At 40.3% G+C, this 16244-nt stretch overlaps 1 protein-coding gene across 7 annotated transcripts in view; it reads right to left on the reverse strand.

The window, feature by feature from the left end:
* Positions 1-5506: 5506 nt before the first annotated feature.
* Positions 5507-16244, reverse strand: part of LOC110163257 (voltage-dependent L-type calcium channel subunit beta-4-like) — a 30261-nt gene continuing 19523 nt past the window's right edge. For all 7 annotated transcript variants that reach the window (XM_055164063.1, XM_055164058.1, XM_055164051.1 and 4 more), the window contains 8 exons: positions 12515-12534; positions 10233-10313; positions 9969-10027; positions 9768-9877; positions 9098-9249; positions 7411-7506; positions 7126-7311; positions 5507-5818 (listed from right to left, as the gene is read on the reverse strand). In XM_055164063.1, coding sequence (XP_055020038.1) covers positions 5507-5818; positions 7126-7311; positions 7411-7506; positions 9098-9249; positions 9768-9877; positions 9969-10027; positions 10233-10313; positions 12515-12534 — 1016 coding nt within the window. The remainder of the gene's footprint in view (positions 5819-7125; positions 7312-7410; positions 7507-9097; positions 9250-9767; positions 9878-9968; positions 10028-10232; positions 10314-12514; positions 12535-16244) is intronic.

Below are 16244 nucleotides of genomic sequence, written 5' to 3' on the forward strand. Positions count from 1 at the left end.
CTAAACCAGGACTAAACCAGGTCTAAACTAGGATTAAACCAAGACTAAACCAGGACTACATTTGGACTAAATTAGGACTAAATCAGGTCTAACCCAGGTCTAAACCAGGACTAAACCAGGTCTAAACTAGGACTAAACCAGGTCTAAACCGAGTCTAAACCAGGTCTAAACCAGGACTAAACCAGGTCTAAACCGGGTTTAAACCAGGTCTAAACTAGGACTAAACCAGGTCTAAACCGGGTCTAATACAGGTCTAAACTAGGACTAAACCAGGTCTAAACCGGGTCTAATCCAGGTCTAAACTAGGACTAAACCAGGTCTAAACCGGGTCTAAACCAGGTCTAAACCAAGACTAAACTACACCAGGTTTGAACTTGGGCTAAACCAGATCTAACCTAGGTCTAAACAAGGACTAACCCAGGTCTAAACCAGGTCTAACCCAGGTCTAAATTAGGACTAAGAAAGCTCTAACCCGGGACTAAACCAGATCTAAATTAGGGTTAAACCAGATCTAATCCAGGTCTATTCCAGGTCTAACCCAGGACTAAACCGGGACTAAACCAGGACTAATCCGGGACGATTTAACATGACTAAATGAGGTGTAATTTTTCAGTAAACGCTGCCTCCTTCTGGTCGTTGTTGGAACTGCCGTCGTCTTGTTATTGCTCTGTACAGAAACGTCGTCATTTTGCATCCAGTGTTCATTAAACATTTACAAACTTTACAGAAAATATAGAAAATAAATACATTTGTGTCACAGGCTTTTCCTCAAGTGCTACCATGAAAAAAAAAAAGTGCAAATAATAACTGAATAAGAAAAATAAAAATATGTTTTGGTCCGTGATCAAAGCGAACGCTGAGCTGAGATATGTGAAGAAATGAAGATATGCACAGTACGAATCCAGACAACTTTTACCCGAAAAACTGCACGACTGGTGGTTTTATTTTAACGCTGCACGGTGTAACTTTTCCTCGCCTCATCTGGAATGTTCCGCAGTACGGCTTTAAGCTCGTCTGTCTCCCTGGAAACGAGAGGGTGACAGCACGAGGTCAGATCTGGGGGGAAAAAACACGTAATTCAGTCGGTCTCGCGTCCGTCGCTGAAGACGAAGATGCGATTAATGCCGCGCTGTGGAACATTCCGGGGAAAGCGGCGCGATCTCCATGGAGACGAGCAGGAGTACGCGCAACGAAAAGTTACGCAGTGCAGCTTTAATTGTTTAAAGACGTCACGGAGTCTCCTATAAAGTTTTACAACGGTGATTTTTTTCTGTAGTCTCCAATGAACTGGACTAAACCAGGACTAAACCAGGACTAAACCAGGTCTAAACCAGATCTAAACCAGGTCTAACCCAGGTCTAACCCAGGACTAACCCAGGGAAAAAACAGGACTAAACCAGGGAGAAAAACAGGTCTAACCCATGAATAACTCAGAACTAAAAACCAGGTCTAAACTCAGTCTAAACCAGGTCTAAACCAGGTCTAAATCAGGACTAACCCAGGACTAAACTAGGTCTAAACCAGGTCTAAACCAGGTCTAAATCAGGACTAACCCAGGACTAACCCAGGACTAAACTAGGTCTAAACCAGGTCTTAACCAGGTCTAAACCAGGACTAACCCAGCTCTAATCCAAGTCTAACCCAGGACTAAACCAGGTCTTAACCAGGTCTAAACCTAGTCTAACCTATGACTAAACCAGGTCTAATCTAGATCTAGCCCAGGTCTAACCCAGGACTGAGCCAGGACTAACCTAGGTCTAAACCAGGTCTAAATCAGGTTGAAATCAGGTCTAAACCAGGACTAAACTAGGTCTAACCCAGGGATAAAAACAGGTCTAAAGCTGGTCTAAACCAGGTCTAAACCAAACTAGGTCTAAACCAGGTCTAAACCAGGTCTGAATCAGGTCTAAACCAGGACTAACTCAGGGAAAAAAACAGGTCTAAACCAGGTCTAAATTTGGCCTAAACCAGGACTAAACCAAGTCTAAACCAGGTCTAACCCCGGACTAACCCAGGACTAATCCAGGTCTAAACCAGGGAGAAAAACAGGTCTAAACCAGGACTAAACCAAGTCTAAACCAGGTCTAACCCCGGACTAAACCAGGTCTAAACTCAGTCTAAACCAGGTCTAAACCAGGTCTAAACCAGGTCTAAACCAGGACTAAAGAAGACACAGTAATATTGTTGAAATCTGTGTAACCGTGGTAAGTTTTGATAAAGATTCTGACCTGGTGTGAGTTTGTTTCGTCTCGTTTTGTTTTGTCTCGTTTTGTTTTGTGTTTTCAGCTACATCTCCGTCTGACGATTTTCAAAAATAAAACTCGAAACTTTAAAACGTCTCGTCTTCGCTTCATGCAGCCTCCTCTGAAATTCATCCGGGTTTCTGAATAAAAATTTGGGCGTTTCTGTTTGTTTTTTGGATTTTTTTGCTCTTTTTTTTTCCTCTACATTTCTACAAACGTTTGAAGGGAAGCATGCTCTGCGTCAGGAACCCGCTACAACTTCTCTGAAAAATCGAAATTCACCAAATCCATTTTTTTTTTTTAATTTTTGAGAAGATGTTTTTTTTGTTTTTTTTTCTTTTGTAAATATTTCCTCGAGCTCAGACGGCGCCGTAATAGTGGACCAGTTTAAAGCCGCAGTGTGTAACTTTACGAAGGTGTGATGTGATTAATGCTGCGCTGTGGAACATTCCGGGAAAAAGCAGTTCTATCTCCACGGAGACGAGCAGGAGAACCTTCAACGGAAAAGTTACGCAGTGCAGCTTTAAGTGTTTAAAGATGTGAGATGTGAGAGAAAATTCACACAGTCTCCAACTGGAACTGGACTAAACCAGGACTTAACCAGGTCTAAACCAGGTCTAACCCAGGTCTTAACCAGGACTAAAACAGGTCTAAACCAGACCTAAACCAAGTCTAATTAAACCAGGAACAGACCAGGACTAAACCAGGTCTAACTCAGGACTAGACCAAGTCTAACCTAAGTCTAAACCAAGTCTATCTAAACCAGGACTAAACCAGATCTAAACCAGGTCTAACCAAGGTCTAAACCAGGACTAAACCAGGTCTAACTTTGGACTAAACCAGGACTAAACCAGGTCTAACCTTGGACTAAACTAGGTCTAACCCAAGCCTAACTAAACCAGGAATAGACCAGGTCTAAACAAGGTCTAAACCAAATCTAATCTTAGACTAAACATGTCCAAAAAAAAAACAACAACACTGAAATATTTGTGAAATTTGTGGAAAAACCAGGTCTAACTTTGGTCTAAACCAGGTCTAACTTTGGTCTAAACCAGGTCTAACTTTGGTCTAAACCAGGTCTAACTTTAGTCTAAACCAGGTCTAACTTGAGTCTAAACCAGGTCTAACTTTGGTCTAAACCAGGTCTAACTTTGGTCTAAACCAGGTCTAACCTTGGTCTAAACCAGGTCTAACTTTGGTCTAAACCAGGTCTAACTTGAGTCTAAACCAGGTCTAACTTGAGTCTAAACCAGGTCTAACTTTAGTCTAAACCAAGTCTAACTCAGGACTAAACATGTCTAAAATTAAACTAAAAATTTAAATATTTGTGGAAAAAAACTGGTCTAACCCAGATCTGAACCAGGTCTATGTCTGATCTTTTAGTCCAAAGTGTAAGAAAGGAACAGTTTACCATTATTATTACCACGGCAACAAGATAAAGACGGCTCCTCCCCCTTTTCGGAGTCTGTGTTTTGACTAAAAAGTTACACACTGTGGCATTAAGTGTGTCTCATTTATAATACTGATAGTTTGACTCTGTGACGAGGAAATGATCAGAAAACGTCGTAATTTTGTTGTTTTTGTTGTTTTAAAATATCTGAAATCCCCGGTCCACTGTTCCAGCACCATCTTTGCTTTTTTAATTATTATTTAGCTACAGTTAAATCTTGCATTTGTCCGTCTCCTTCCTCCTTTTCCTCCTCTTCTTCTTCCTCTTTCTCTTTTGTCCACAGTGAACGCTACAGAAAAGCTGATTTTTTTTTTTTTTAAATGACTTTCTCTCAAAATAGCAAAATAGTTTGTAAAGCACCAGTTAGTTTCGTTGTTCGTATTTTAGCAGCCAGACTTCGCGTACGTTCTGTTGATCAGGTTTTAGAAAATATATTTACACTTCCACCCGGATATTCAGGTAGAAAACAGGTGAATGCAGTGATCTATCGGCATGCAGTAAGTTAGGTTTAGTTTGTACAGGTCTGGGACGAGAAGGAAGCGACGCCACGCACGTTTTCCTTTGTTCGTTTGTTCGTTTGTTTGAGTCTGTGCGTGGCAAACTCCCGCCGTTCATCCCAAAAAAAAGAGAGCGTGAAGTAAAAATTATGACTGGAAATTCTTCAGGTTTGTGTGTTTGGAGCGGGACGGGACGAGCCCGGTTCTGATTCAGGCCACAGGCGCCATTTTGAGGACTTTTGAATGTTTAAAAAGCATAATAATTTGTTTTAAGTTGGCAAATGTTTTGACAGCAGGGTTCATTTTTCGTAATTTCTGAAATACATAAGAACCAGGTCTAATCCAGGTCTAACTTAGGTCTAACTTAGGTCTAAATTGGGTCTAAACCAGGTCTAAAGCAAGTATAACCCAGAACTAAACCAGAACTAAACCTGGACTAAACCAGGTCTAAGATAGGTCTAAATTAGATCTAAACCTGGTCTAAACCAGGAATAAACCTGGACTAAGATAGGCCTAAACCAGGTCTAAACCAGATCCAGACCAGAACTAAACCAGGTTTAAACCAGATCCAGACCAGAACTAAACCAGGTATACACTAGGTCTAAACCAGATCTAAACCTGGACTAAACCAGGTCTAAGATAGGTCTAAACCTGCTTTAAACCAGAACTAAACCAGGTCTACATTAGGTCTAAACCAGGTCTAACCCAGGACTAACCCAGGACTAAACCAGGACTAAACAAGGACCAAACCAGGTCTATCCCAGGTCTAAACCACGACTAAGCCAAGTCTAAATCAGATCTAAACCAGGACTAGAAAAGGTCTAACCCAGGTTTAATCCCAACACTAAACCAGGACTAAACCAGGTCTAAACCAGGTCTAAATCAGGTCTAAACCAGGTCTAACCCAGGACTATTCCAGGATTAAACCAGGACTAAACCAGGTCTAAACCATGACTGAGCCAGGTCTAAATCAGGTCTAAACCAGGACTAGAAAAGGTCTAACCCAGGTTTAAATCCAACACTAAACCAGGTCTAACCCAGGACTAATCCAGGTCTAATTTAGATCTAAACCAGGTCTAAACCAGGACTAAACCAAGAGTAAATCATGTCTAACCCAGGACTAAACCAGGTCTAAATCAGATCCAAACCAGATCTAAAAACGGTCTAAACCAGGACTAAACCAGGACTAAGCTCGTCCCATTCCACTCCAACACAAAAATCCTTTCATACTTGTCTTGAAACATTTGCCCAAATTTTACACCTAGAATCTGAAAAAAAAAACCAAAAAAAAAATCTTATATTTATTATTTTTTCACTCAAAGTCGATGTCGAGAGTCGTGACTGTAGCTCCCGGGCGAACTCCGGTTCCTATGGGGTTTGTAAGAGTCTTGGTACGGGTCTTGGTACGGGTCTTGGTACGGTTCTTGGTACGGCTCTTGGTACGGGTCTTGGTAGGACTCGGTCTGGTCTCGGCTGTGCTGGGACCCCGAGGACATGCGGTTGCCGCGGTTACCCTTGTGGGCGCGCTCGTTGTGGTAGTTCTCGTCGGCCGTCATGAGGTTGCGGCGTTCGTTGGGCGTGGAGTGGTCGCCCGTGTGGTTGCTCTGCGGGCGAGACGTTCTTTGGCTCTGCTGCTTTTGGAGGAAAACAGAGGGAAAAAAACGGAAGAGATTAGGTTTTGAAGTATCAAAAATCGGAACTAAACCAGGCCTAAATCAAGACTAAAACAGGTCTAAACCAGGACTGAACCAGGTCTGAAGTAGGACTAAGGATAATCCAGGATAAAAACAGAAGAGATTAGGTTTAAAAAGCATCAAAAATCAGTAATCTGAACTAAACCAGGTCTAAACCAGGTCTAAACCAGGTCTAAACCAGGTCTAAACCAGGTCTAAACCAGGTCTAAACTAGGACTAAATCATGTCTAATCCAGAACTAAACAAGGTCTAACCCAGATCTATCCCATGACTAAACTAGGTCTAAATCAGGTCTAAATCAGATCCAAACCATTTCTAACCTAGGACTAAAGCAGGACTGAACTGAGGACTGAACCACGACTAAACCAGGACTAAACAAGGTCTAATTCAGGACTAAACCAGGTCTAAACCAGGACAAAACCAGGTCTAACCCAGGTCTAAACTAGGACTAAACCATGTCTAAACTAAGACTAAACCAGGACTAAACCAGGTCTAAACCAGGTCTACACCAGGTCTAAACTAGGACTAAACCATGTCTAAATTAAGACTAAACCAGGACTAAACCAGGACTAAACCAGGTCTAAACCAGGACTAAACCAGGACTAAACCAGGACTAATCAAGGACTAAACAAGGACTAAACCACGACTAAACCAGGTCTAAACCAGGTCTACACCAGGTCTAACCCAGGACTAAACAGGTCTAAACCAGGTCTACACCAGGTCTAACCCAGGACTAAACCAGGACTAAACCAGGACTAAACCAGACTAAACCAGGTCTAAACCAGGACTAAACCAGGACTAATCAAGGACTAAACAAGGACTAAACCAGGACTAAACCAGGTCTAAACCAGGTCTACACCAGGTCTACACCAGGTCTAACCCAGAACTAAACCAGGTCTGACCCAGGACTAAAACAGGTCTTACCCAGGATTGAACCAGGTCTAATCCAGTTCTAAATCAGGTCCAAACCAGGTCTAAACCAGGTCTAACCCGGGTCTAACCCATGACTAAACCAGGTCTAAAGCAATTCTAACCCAGGTCTAACCCAGGTCTAAACTAGGACTAAACCAGGACAAACCGGTACAAAATCCAGTATCAAAACTCAATCTTCATTTTTCAGACATTCATTCAGTTAAAAACCTCGTCCTTGTTCTGGATGAAAATGTCAGATTCACCAGTCAAACAAAACACTTTAATTTAAACTCGTCTCGGTTGTTGTTGTTTGTTTTTCTCGGCGTCACCTGTAGTCCCGTCATGTTGGCAGAGTACTGCGTGTTGTTGGTGGGCGCCATGTTTCGTCCAATCAGAGGGTTGAGGGGCGTGGCCATGGAGGTGTGCGTGGCCTTCCAGTACGCCTCCAGGTACTCGGCCAGGTGCTCACACGCGTCCTCCAGCTGGTTCTCGTCTAAGATCACGTCGAACATTTCCTAACACAAAATAATACTTTTACTAATACAGTCAACTGTGAAAAGAAGTAGAAGTAGTAATATTAACAGTAGTATTTGTAGTATTAGTAGTATTTTTACCGGTGGACACTGGGCGAGTTTATCCGCTGCGACGAGTTGGACGTTCAGGTGTTTACTTTGACTCTTTCCTCTGGATTTGACGAGTCGCTGCAAAACCTGAAACAAACATAAAGAAAGATAAATACACAGACTGAGTTTTTGATATTTCAGGCAGTGCAGACTTCAGGTGAACTCTAACAAAGAAGGTGTTGTTTTTTTACACATTTAATGTGTAAAAAAACAAATAACACGTGTTGTGTCAATTTCTGTAAATAATGTGTTACATGATTTAACTTGTACAACACAAAAATGTGTTAACATCTTTAGCGAATCACAAAACACCGAAGGCCAAGTTGTTGTTTTCTTTGGTTAGGCCAAGTTTGTTAAATATATATTATAAATATATGTTATATTATATTTAGTATTTTAACAAATGTCAGAAACAGAGAGTCATTTTGGTCATTATTGGCTGAACTACATCAGAACAGAACACACAACCTGCTCCATCGTTCACACTCAGCCCCGACAGTTAACACACGTTGTGTTGTTCCAAATAAAACTCAGTGATGTGTTGAAATTCAACATGTTGTGGTGTTTTTAACACATTCATATTCAGAGTGTGTAGAATCATTTACACATGTTCATGCTCAACGTTCAGTTCAAATATTCAGTTTTATATTTGTGAAGTTGCATTTTTACTCGTATTAAAAGTTTATTACTTTTAGAGATTTGTGATTTCATAATTGTGTAATAACATTTTTATAAGTGTTAAAATCTGAGCCAAGATTCTGTCTCTGTGAAGGAGACGTGAAGGAACGTTTCCTAAACCTTTTGTCTGGATTACAGAGTCTGAGGCCACGTTTACACAGAGCGGGCGTGTTAACAAACAAATATTTCCCTCCCTCCATTTTCTAAACTAACATCGTGCACACAACATCGTTTTCATCATTTCACTGACCCACAGAAATCCTCCATCGAGCGCCGCCATAATGACACCGAGTCTCTGGGCGGAGTTGGATCAGATTAAAACCTGTAGCATTTATTTCATTACAGTTGTAAGTTTTATTCACAAATATGTTTAAAAATTGTGCATTAGTGAGCAGCTCGCCTCTCCACAGATCTGTTAAAGACTCATTGGTCTCAGGTCATGGATATGAAACATCAGCTGTGTGAAAATGAAACACATGAAAAGTGTTTCAGCAGAAGAAACACGACTGCTGCTCTGACGCTTCATCATCATCATCAGAATTCACCATTTGTGTGTAAAAGATGTGAATAAACGAAGGGAAATGTCTCTGTTTTTAAAAACATTTGTGTCAGTGTAATCGAGGCCTGAGTCTCTGCAGCACCTGGAGGATTGTGCATGTTTCACTGGAGCCACCAGACACAGAGAGAACATGCAAACTCCACACAGAGCAGCTCTAAACTCAGGAGCTGCTCTTTCCCCTTGTGCGTCTGTTCACATGTTGTGTTCACATGTTGTGTTCACATGTTGTGTTCACATGTTGTGTTCACATGTTGTGTTCACATGTTGTTCGTGTCATGCACATGTGCGTCTTCATGTTTTCATGCTGTGTTTGTGTTTGGAACATCAGAGTAAACCTGTTTTACCTGTCGTCCTTTAACTGTCTGTGTCCTAAACACACACAGGGTTAAACTCGTCCTGTAAACTCTGACGTAAACACTGAGCGTCTCACGGTTGTTGTACCTTTGGAGACGAGACCTTCACGTGGACGATGATCGGGGCCAGAGAGGTTTTGAGGAGCTGGGCCGGATGGTTTATCGTGTCTGCGTCTAAAACCACGAGCTGCAGAGAACGAGCCAACTCAAAGATACGCTCGATCTCACTCTGAACCTCAGCTGACGGACGAGAGAGAAACAAACGAGAAAACGAGAGAGAGAAACAAGAGAGAAACAAGAGAGAAACAAGAGAGAGAAACATGAAATACTGTAAAGGTCAGTGTAAAGTATTGAATGTGTAGAAAAAAGAAATAGAGAAGCATAATGAGAGAGGAGGGCAGAGGGCGCCACACACTCTTTCCTACGTCATACAAAACCAGATCGTCACTTTTTTTCTGTATTTTAGTTGTTGCACCAAATTTTTTCCAAGTATCTGAGCAAAGTTTGTTTTACTCGAGTACAGATAAATTGTATAAAACTGTTGGGTAAGTTACTTCAAAACTGTAATGTGTTATTTATGACTTTATTACTGTTATTTCAAACCAGGATAAACCAGGACTGAACCAGGACTAAACCATGTCTAAGCAAAATCTAAACCTGAACTAAACCAGGTCTAAACCAGGACTAAACCTGGTTTAGAAAAATAAAATAAGAATCCGGTCCTGTGCGTTAAACGGTCGTGTGTGTGTGATCCGTACCGAGGCTGGAGCGAGTGTTGGAGCGTTCTATGATGGCTCTTTTACTCGGGTTGTTCAGAACCGAGCGTTTGGCTAAAGAAATGTCGGCCGTGACACGAGTGATGGATATCCTGAGAAAAAAACAAAACAAAGAGGAATTTAACATTTAACAAAATGTCATTGTTTTTGTAAACATTTTTATTGATAGTTTTGATGTTTTACCTTCCGTCAAATCTGTGTTTGAGGAAGTCGAACAAAGCCTTCTGCATCATGTCTGTCACCTGTAAACAACGGAAAATCACTAAATATATTTCTTTATAAACATATATAAACATATATATATATAATATATATATAAATATATATATATATATATATATATATATATATATATATATATATATATAAAATGTAAAGCAGCACTGTGTAACTTAATAACGGAAAGGAAAAGCAAATATTAAATCATTTTAAAATCTGTATTCTCACCTCGTATCCTTTGAGGGACGGTCCGACCAGAACCACGGGCCTCATGGACGGCACCACGTCATAGGGCGGGACATGCTCCGTCTGTCAATCACCGACAAGCGACCAATCACAAAACAGGACACGCCCACTGCGCCCAAACTACATTAAAACTACACCAAAACTACGGCGACACGGCTCAGAGTGAAGACGCCCGGAGTAAAAACATGCAGCAAACACGTCGATATTTATTATCTCTGTCAGTCAAAATGTAAACTGTAAAAAAAATATAAACCGCTATAAGTAAAGTCATGAAAAAAATATAAATATATAAAATATTGATTAAAGGTGCACTGTGGAACTTTTTGCATGACATTAAACAGCTCAACTTTACGTATTCAGTTACAGGTGCAGGTTTTACAGCTCAAAAAAAACTAGAAAAACTAACACTGTGACCTGATCAAGTTACAGGTCAGATCTGTGGAGAGGCGATCCCGCTCACAGCCAGAATGCTTTCGTTTTTTTGTGGGGGGGTTTTTTTGAGCCATAAAACCACATGTAATTGAATAAATGTAAATTAGAGCTGTTTAAAGTCACACTGTGGAACATTCCAGGCCGAGCGATGACATCTCCATGGAGAAAAGCACCAGAAAAGTTCCACAGTGTACCTTTAATTGACAGTTACATTTCAACTTGGTAATAAATAAATGATGTTTTGCTGCATGTTCAATGGATGCGATGTCAGATACAGTTATAATATTTTATTTTTTTATGTAAAAATATAGAAATTTTGAAAACACTTGAGGTTAAAAATCACTTTTTTTTCATACCAAAATGCAATGTACTTTACAATGTAGTTTTCCACTTATTGAGCCATTACAATGTTTATTTTATTTTATTTTTTTGGCTTTAAATAAGAATTTCTTGGACATAAACAAGTCAAGTCTTACTTTTAAGTCTACGGCTGTGATCAATATATCCTTTTATTTTTGTGTAAAAAGTTCCATACTGTGGCTTTAAGAGGACTACAGTTAATCCTCTGATAGAAAAGCTCTTCACCCTCATACATTTTTGTACATCTCAACTTTTCTTTTTTTGTATAACTCTGGCGTTATTGCACCAAATAACACCAAAATTGTGTGTTTTGTGGTGTATTTTTAATTTCTGTGTTTTCTTCAAGATCACATTAATTGAACAGTTTATAATCAAAATATTCACACTTGTCCCGTTGACTTCCGTTCAAAATTACTTTTTTGACAGGCATAACTTTTCCAGTGTACTTTTACTTTTTGATTTATTTTTCATTCTTTGGTCTTCAAAATGTTTAGTTTTAGTGTCCTTTTTGGAATTTTTTGATATTTTTCTTTTCACTGCTGTTAAATCAACAGAAAGACGTTTTGTTTTGTGTGATTCGAGCAGAAGTAAATGAAAACAATCATATAAAAATTTGAACACAAATCTGTACTTTTTCCATTTTTGTCACGAAGGAGCACAGGTGTGATTATTTGTAAAGAGGTGCACAAGGATTAAACCAGGTCTAACCAGGACTAAACCAGGACTGAACCAGGAAAACCAGGTCTAAACCAGGACTAAACCAGGACTAAACCAGGTCTAAACCGAGGACTGAACAAGAGCTGAACCAGGACTGAACCAGGACTAAACCAGGTCTAAACCAGGACTAAACAAGAGCTGAACCAGGACTAAACTGAGGACTGAACCAGGTCTAAACGAGGTCTAAACCAAATCTAAACCTGAAGTAAACCAGGTCTAAACCAGGATTGAACCAGGTCTAAACCAGGACTGAACCAGGACTAAACCAGGACTAAACCAGGTCTAAACCTGGTCTAAACCAGGTCTAAACCAGGACTAAACAAGAGCTGAACCAGGTCTAAACCAGGACTAAACCAGATCTAAACTGAGGTCTAAACCAGGACTAAACCAGGACTAAACCGAGGTCTAGACCGAGGACTAAAGCAGGACTGAACCAGGACTAAACCAGGAAAAGTTGGACAAAAATCTGTACTGCATCAAAATATTGTGTTTTTCTTTTTCGATGTACATTTTTGGACCACAGCTGGGATTATTTTTAAAGAGGTGCACAAGGATTAAAATACCAAAATACAAATAATTCTGGTTTATTCTAATTAAAACTAAGAAACACATGGAAGAGGGCGCTACAACTACTGCAAAGTGTGTTATATTTAAGAAGATTTTGTTAAAAGTTTGATTCTTACATTGCATTTTGGTTTAAAAAACTCGTCAAAATCATGAAAAAGTTTGTAATATTTTACCAGGACCAAACTTACCACTTTCTGCTTCTGCTTTCCTGCGGGAGAAACACAAGGATTCACGAGTTAGAACCGAGGAAATGGCTTCAAAAAACATTCAGACATTTAATTGTAATTATCCACATGCTTCAAAACATCATGAAATTAAACCTAACATTAAAGAAATAGACTTTATAAAATGGAAGATTGTTGCGTACGGTGGTCAGGAAGGCTCAAAAAAGACAAAAACTGAACTCAGATACAGATATGCAAGAAAAACAAGAGGTCTTTTCCGAGAGATGTGGCCTCCAGTTTGTGCCAACGATTTGTCCTACTAAAAACTACTTACACTTTTAGTAAAAATGTTAAATATGTTGTTGATTTTCTTCTACTTGCAAATAAATACTACAAAGATTTCTTAAAATATACGAAGGAAATTGCAAACGAAATGTTCTAATGTCGTTTCTTCGTCACAAACAGACCTGGAGTTGTGTTTTGTTTCACTCAACCCTGCAGATCTAGGCTGAGTTTTTATCTTCGTCAAACAAAAAACACTCTGTTCCACCTTGTGATGTCATGTGGTAATACAGACAGGGTTCCCGCTCTTTTTCACTGACAAAATTCCAAAACTTTTCCGTGACTTTTTCATGAGCTAAAGTGAATTTTCCATGACTTTACGGCACCTGCATGTGTAGAATTGATCAGACTTTTAGGGCTAAATCTGAAATGTGAACTCTTTCCACTCACCTTATGGTTTGGGATTATAGTTTTTGAACATTTAAAATCCTGTCAGTGCATTTATTGTCGTCTCTTTTAAACAAAAGGCGCAGACGTTCAGAAATAATCAGAATAGCCTCATGAGAACTTAACAGAACACTGGAGTTGTGTGAAAGAGATACTATGAGATTCCACGACTTTTCCGGGGCTTAAAAAATTACATTTTCAATTTCCATGACTTTTTCAAGATTTCCATGACCATGGGAACCCTGTACAGGAAGTGCTCCACTGTGTTTGTGTGTTTTTAATCTCCAAACTCCTTCACTAGAATCATTTAGATAATTTCAGCCCCGGAACTGCCGACCTCCTGCCAGACTGGTGCCACCTAGTGTCTCCGCTCAATTTCATTTCTCTCCAGCGACTAGATCAGGAATCAGAAAACACTAGACCAGGGGTGTCCAAACTTTTTTCATCAAGGGCCACATCTCTAAACACAGATGAAGCAGAGGGCCGATCGAGGGCCGTAGACTGGTGCTCATAACAGTGAATAATTGAAATATGTGCATGTTTTAACACGAATAGCATGAATAAACACTGATGGCTCATGCTAAGATCCTTAAAAACACACACTAAATATTAAATATTTGCTTTATCAAGGTAGATTTTCCCAAAACTTGCAGTAAGAAGTTAATTTATAAATGATGTAAGGTAATTTGGGCCAATTCACCTGGAAGCCTGAGGGCCAAGGAAAATTTGTCTGAGGGCTTCAATTTGCCCACGGGCCGTAGTTTGGACATGCCTGCACTAGACGGTTCATAAAAACCCCGGAAATGCGAGTTCGGGCACCAGCCAATCAGAGAAGAGACAAACATTCTGTGTTGTCAACGATTCCCGAGATCGAGGATTTAAAGTCGGAACAAAGAGAATGTTTGGTGAATTTTATCAAGAGGAAAGACGTTATTGTTCTTCTTCCTACAGGATTTGGGAAAGACTTAATATACCAGTTAGTCCTGTTAGCGGCCCTTTACGTACGTCACGACCAAACAGCAGCGATTGGTTAAATAAAAAAAGTCCCGCCGGCCGTCGAGCAAACGAATCCTAATGCTGCGAGGTCACACGGTTTCTACCAAGTGAAACCGTCTGACGAATCAGGCTAACCAATCTCTATTCAACTACGTAAATGTAAAAGGAGCTGTTCACTTTAAAACTACCACTTCATGACATCACAAGGTGGAACGGAGCATTTTGAGCTTTGGAAATGTAAACAGACTCATAATAAAGAGTTACTCAAACATGTGAATGAAACAAAACACAACTCCAAGTCTGTTTTTGATGAGGAAACGACATTAGAACTCGACTTAAAGCTTCACAAGAGTCAGTTTTGTGTCATAAAAGACCTTTAAAAAATAAATATAAGTAGATATTAAAGTTGCACCATGTAACTTTTCTGGGGATTGTCTTTTTCATCAACTGCTTGTCTCCATGAAGACTTTATTGCTTTGCCTGCGATGTTTCACAGTGTCGCTGATGGTGTTTTACGACCACAGTATCTCCATGGAGACGGGCAGGTGGCAGTAAAGTTCCACAGTGTCTCTTTAGCAGCGTGGCTGAGTCAGACCTCTTCCTCTTGGCGCATATATCGACTTGTATGTGCGTTCCGTCGTGTTTGTTTGAGCCTTGGGGGCCACCGTACTCTCTACAGTCCTAAGTTACATTATTGTCGGCAGATCGGCTCCGGGCGTGGACTCTCTGAAGCCTGCGCCCTCTACTGGAGAAGAGGAGGAGCACACCACCAGCAGCTATTATAAACGCTACAGGAGTTGGACTTAAACTCTAAGGACTTATCATCTACGCAGACAGACGTGTTGAGACAGAAGCCTGGTCTGAACCACTGATCCACACAAGAGTTAACATTTGTAAATGAATATTTTCATTTGGGGTTAAAGCTCCTGAAGTGTTTGTCATGCTGAGCTCTACATGTGAGTGGAGACATTCTCAAAGTTTCCTCATGCATTAGCTCTCATACAGTATGTGGCAGTGGAGTCCAGTTGTCCTCAGGGGTCAGAACTTCTTCTTCTGAGCTGTAGCGTTCAATTGTCAAATTGAAATAAATAAATGTTATTTTTATTTTTAGCTTGTTTCCATATGCTCACTTGATTAAACTACAGAGTACCTTCCTGCACAAGTAATTCTGGCCAATACCAGATTGAAATGCGTAGTACTGGCATCTTTATTGCCCACTAACGCATAAAACACTTTTGTATTTTTAGCTAAAATAATCTTAAGTCTGTGGGCGTCACCATGTTTGTTTTGGTTTGTTTGGGCAAGAACCCGCCAAGAGTTTATGAACTCACAAATATCACGAGGAATTAATCTTACTGCATCTTAGTGTTTCATCTTAGAGCAGGCATGTCCAAACTATGGCCCGTGGGCCAAATGTGGCCTTCAGACAAATTTTTCTTGGCCCACAGGCTTCCAGGTGAATTGATCCAAATGACCTTGCATTAATTAAAAATTACATTTTTACTGCAAGTTTTTTGAAACTCTACCTTGATAAAGCGAATATTTAATATTTAGTGTTTGGTTTTAAGGATGTTAGCGTGAATAAAGTCTGATGGCTCATTCTAACGTGTAAAACATGCAGATATTTCAGTTATTCACTGTACTGGGCGCCGGTCTACGGCCCTCGATCGGCCCTCTGCTTTGTCTGTGTTTAGAAATGTGGCCCTTGATGAAAAAAGTTTGGACAGCCTTGTCTTAGAGGAAGCAGTCGTGACTCAGAAATAAATTTAGGTAAATCAAACCTCTGAGGACGAGTGGAGCAGAAGCACCTGACATGTGTGTACTCGAGTAACACAGCAACAAATCAATCAGCAAAGTTTTATAGAAATACTGTGAGAAAATATTCATTTACAAAACAATCGGAGTGTGGATTTAATATTCAGTATACTACCTTTTACTCCTCTGTCCTGCCCCTAACCCTTCAGACAGAGCCCCTCCCCTTGAGTCTTTAGTCCCTCCCCTTGAGTCTTTAGCCCCTCCCCCCACCTCC

This window comes from Boleophthalmus pectinirostris, unplaced genomic scaffold (genome assembly GCF_026225935.1).
Source record: "Boleophthalmus pectinirostris isolate CB_2022bp ecotype Guang Dong unplaced genomic scaffold, ASM2622593v1 HiC_scaffold_11, whole genome shotgun sequence".
NCBI classification, from domain to species: domain Eukaryota; kingdom Metazoa; phylum Chordata; class Actinopteri; order Gobiiformes; family Gobiidae; genus Boleophthalmus; species Boleophthalmus pectinirostris.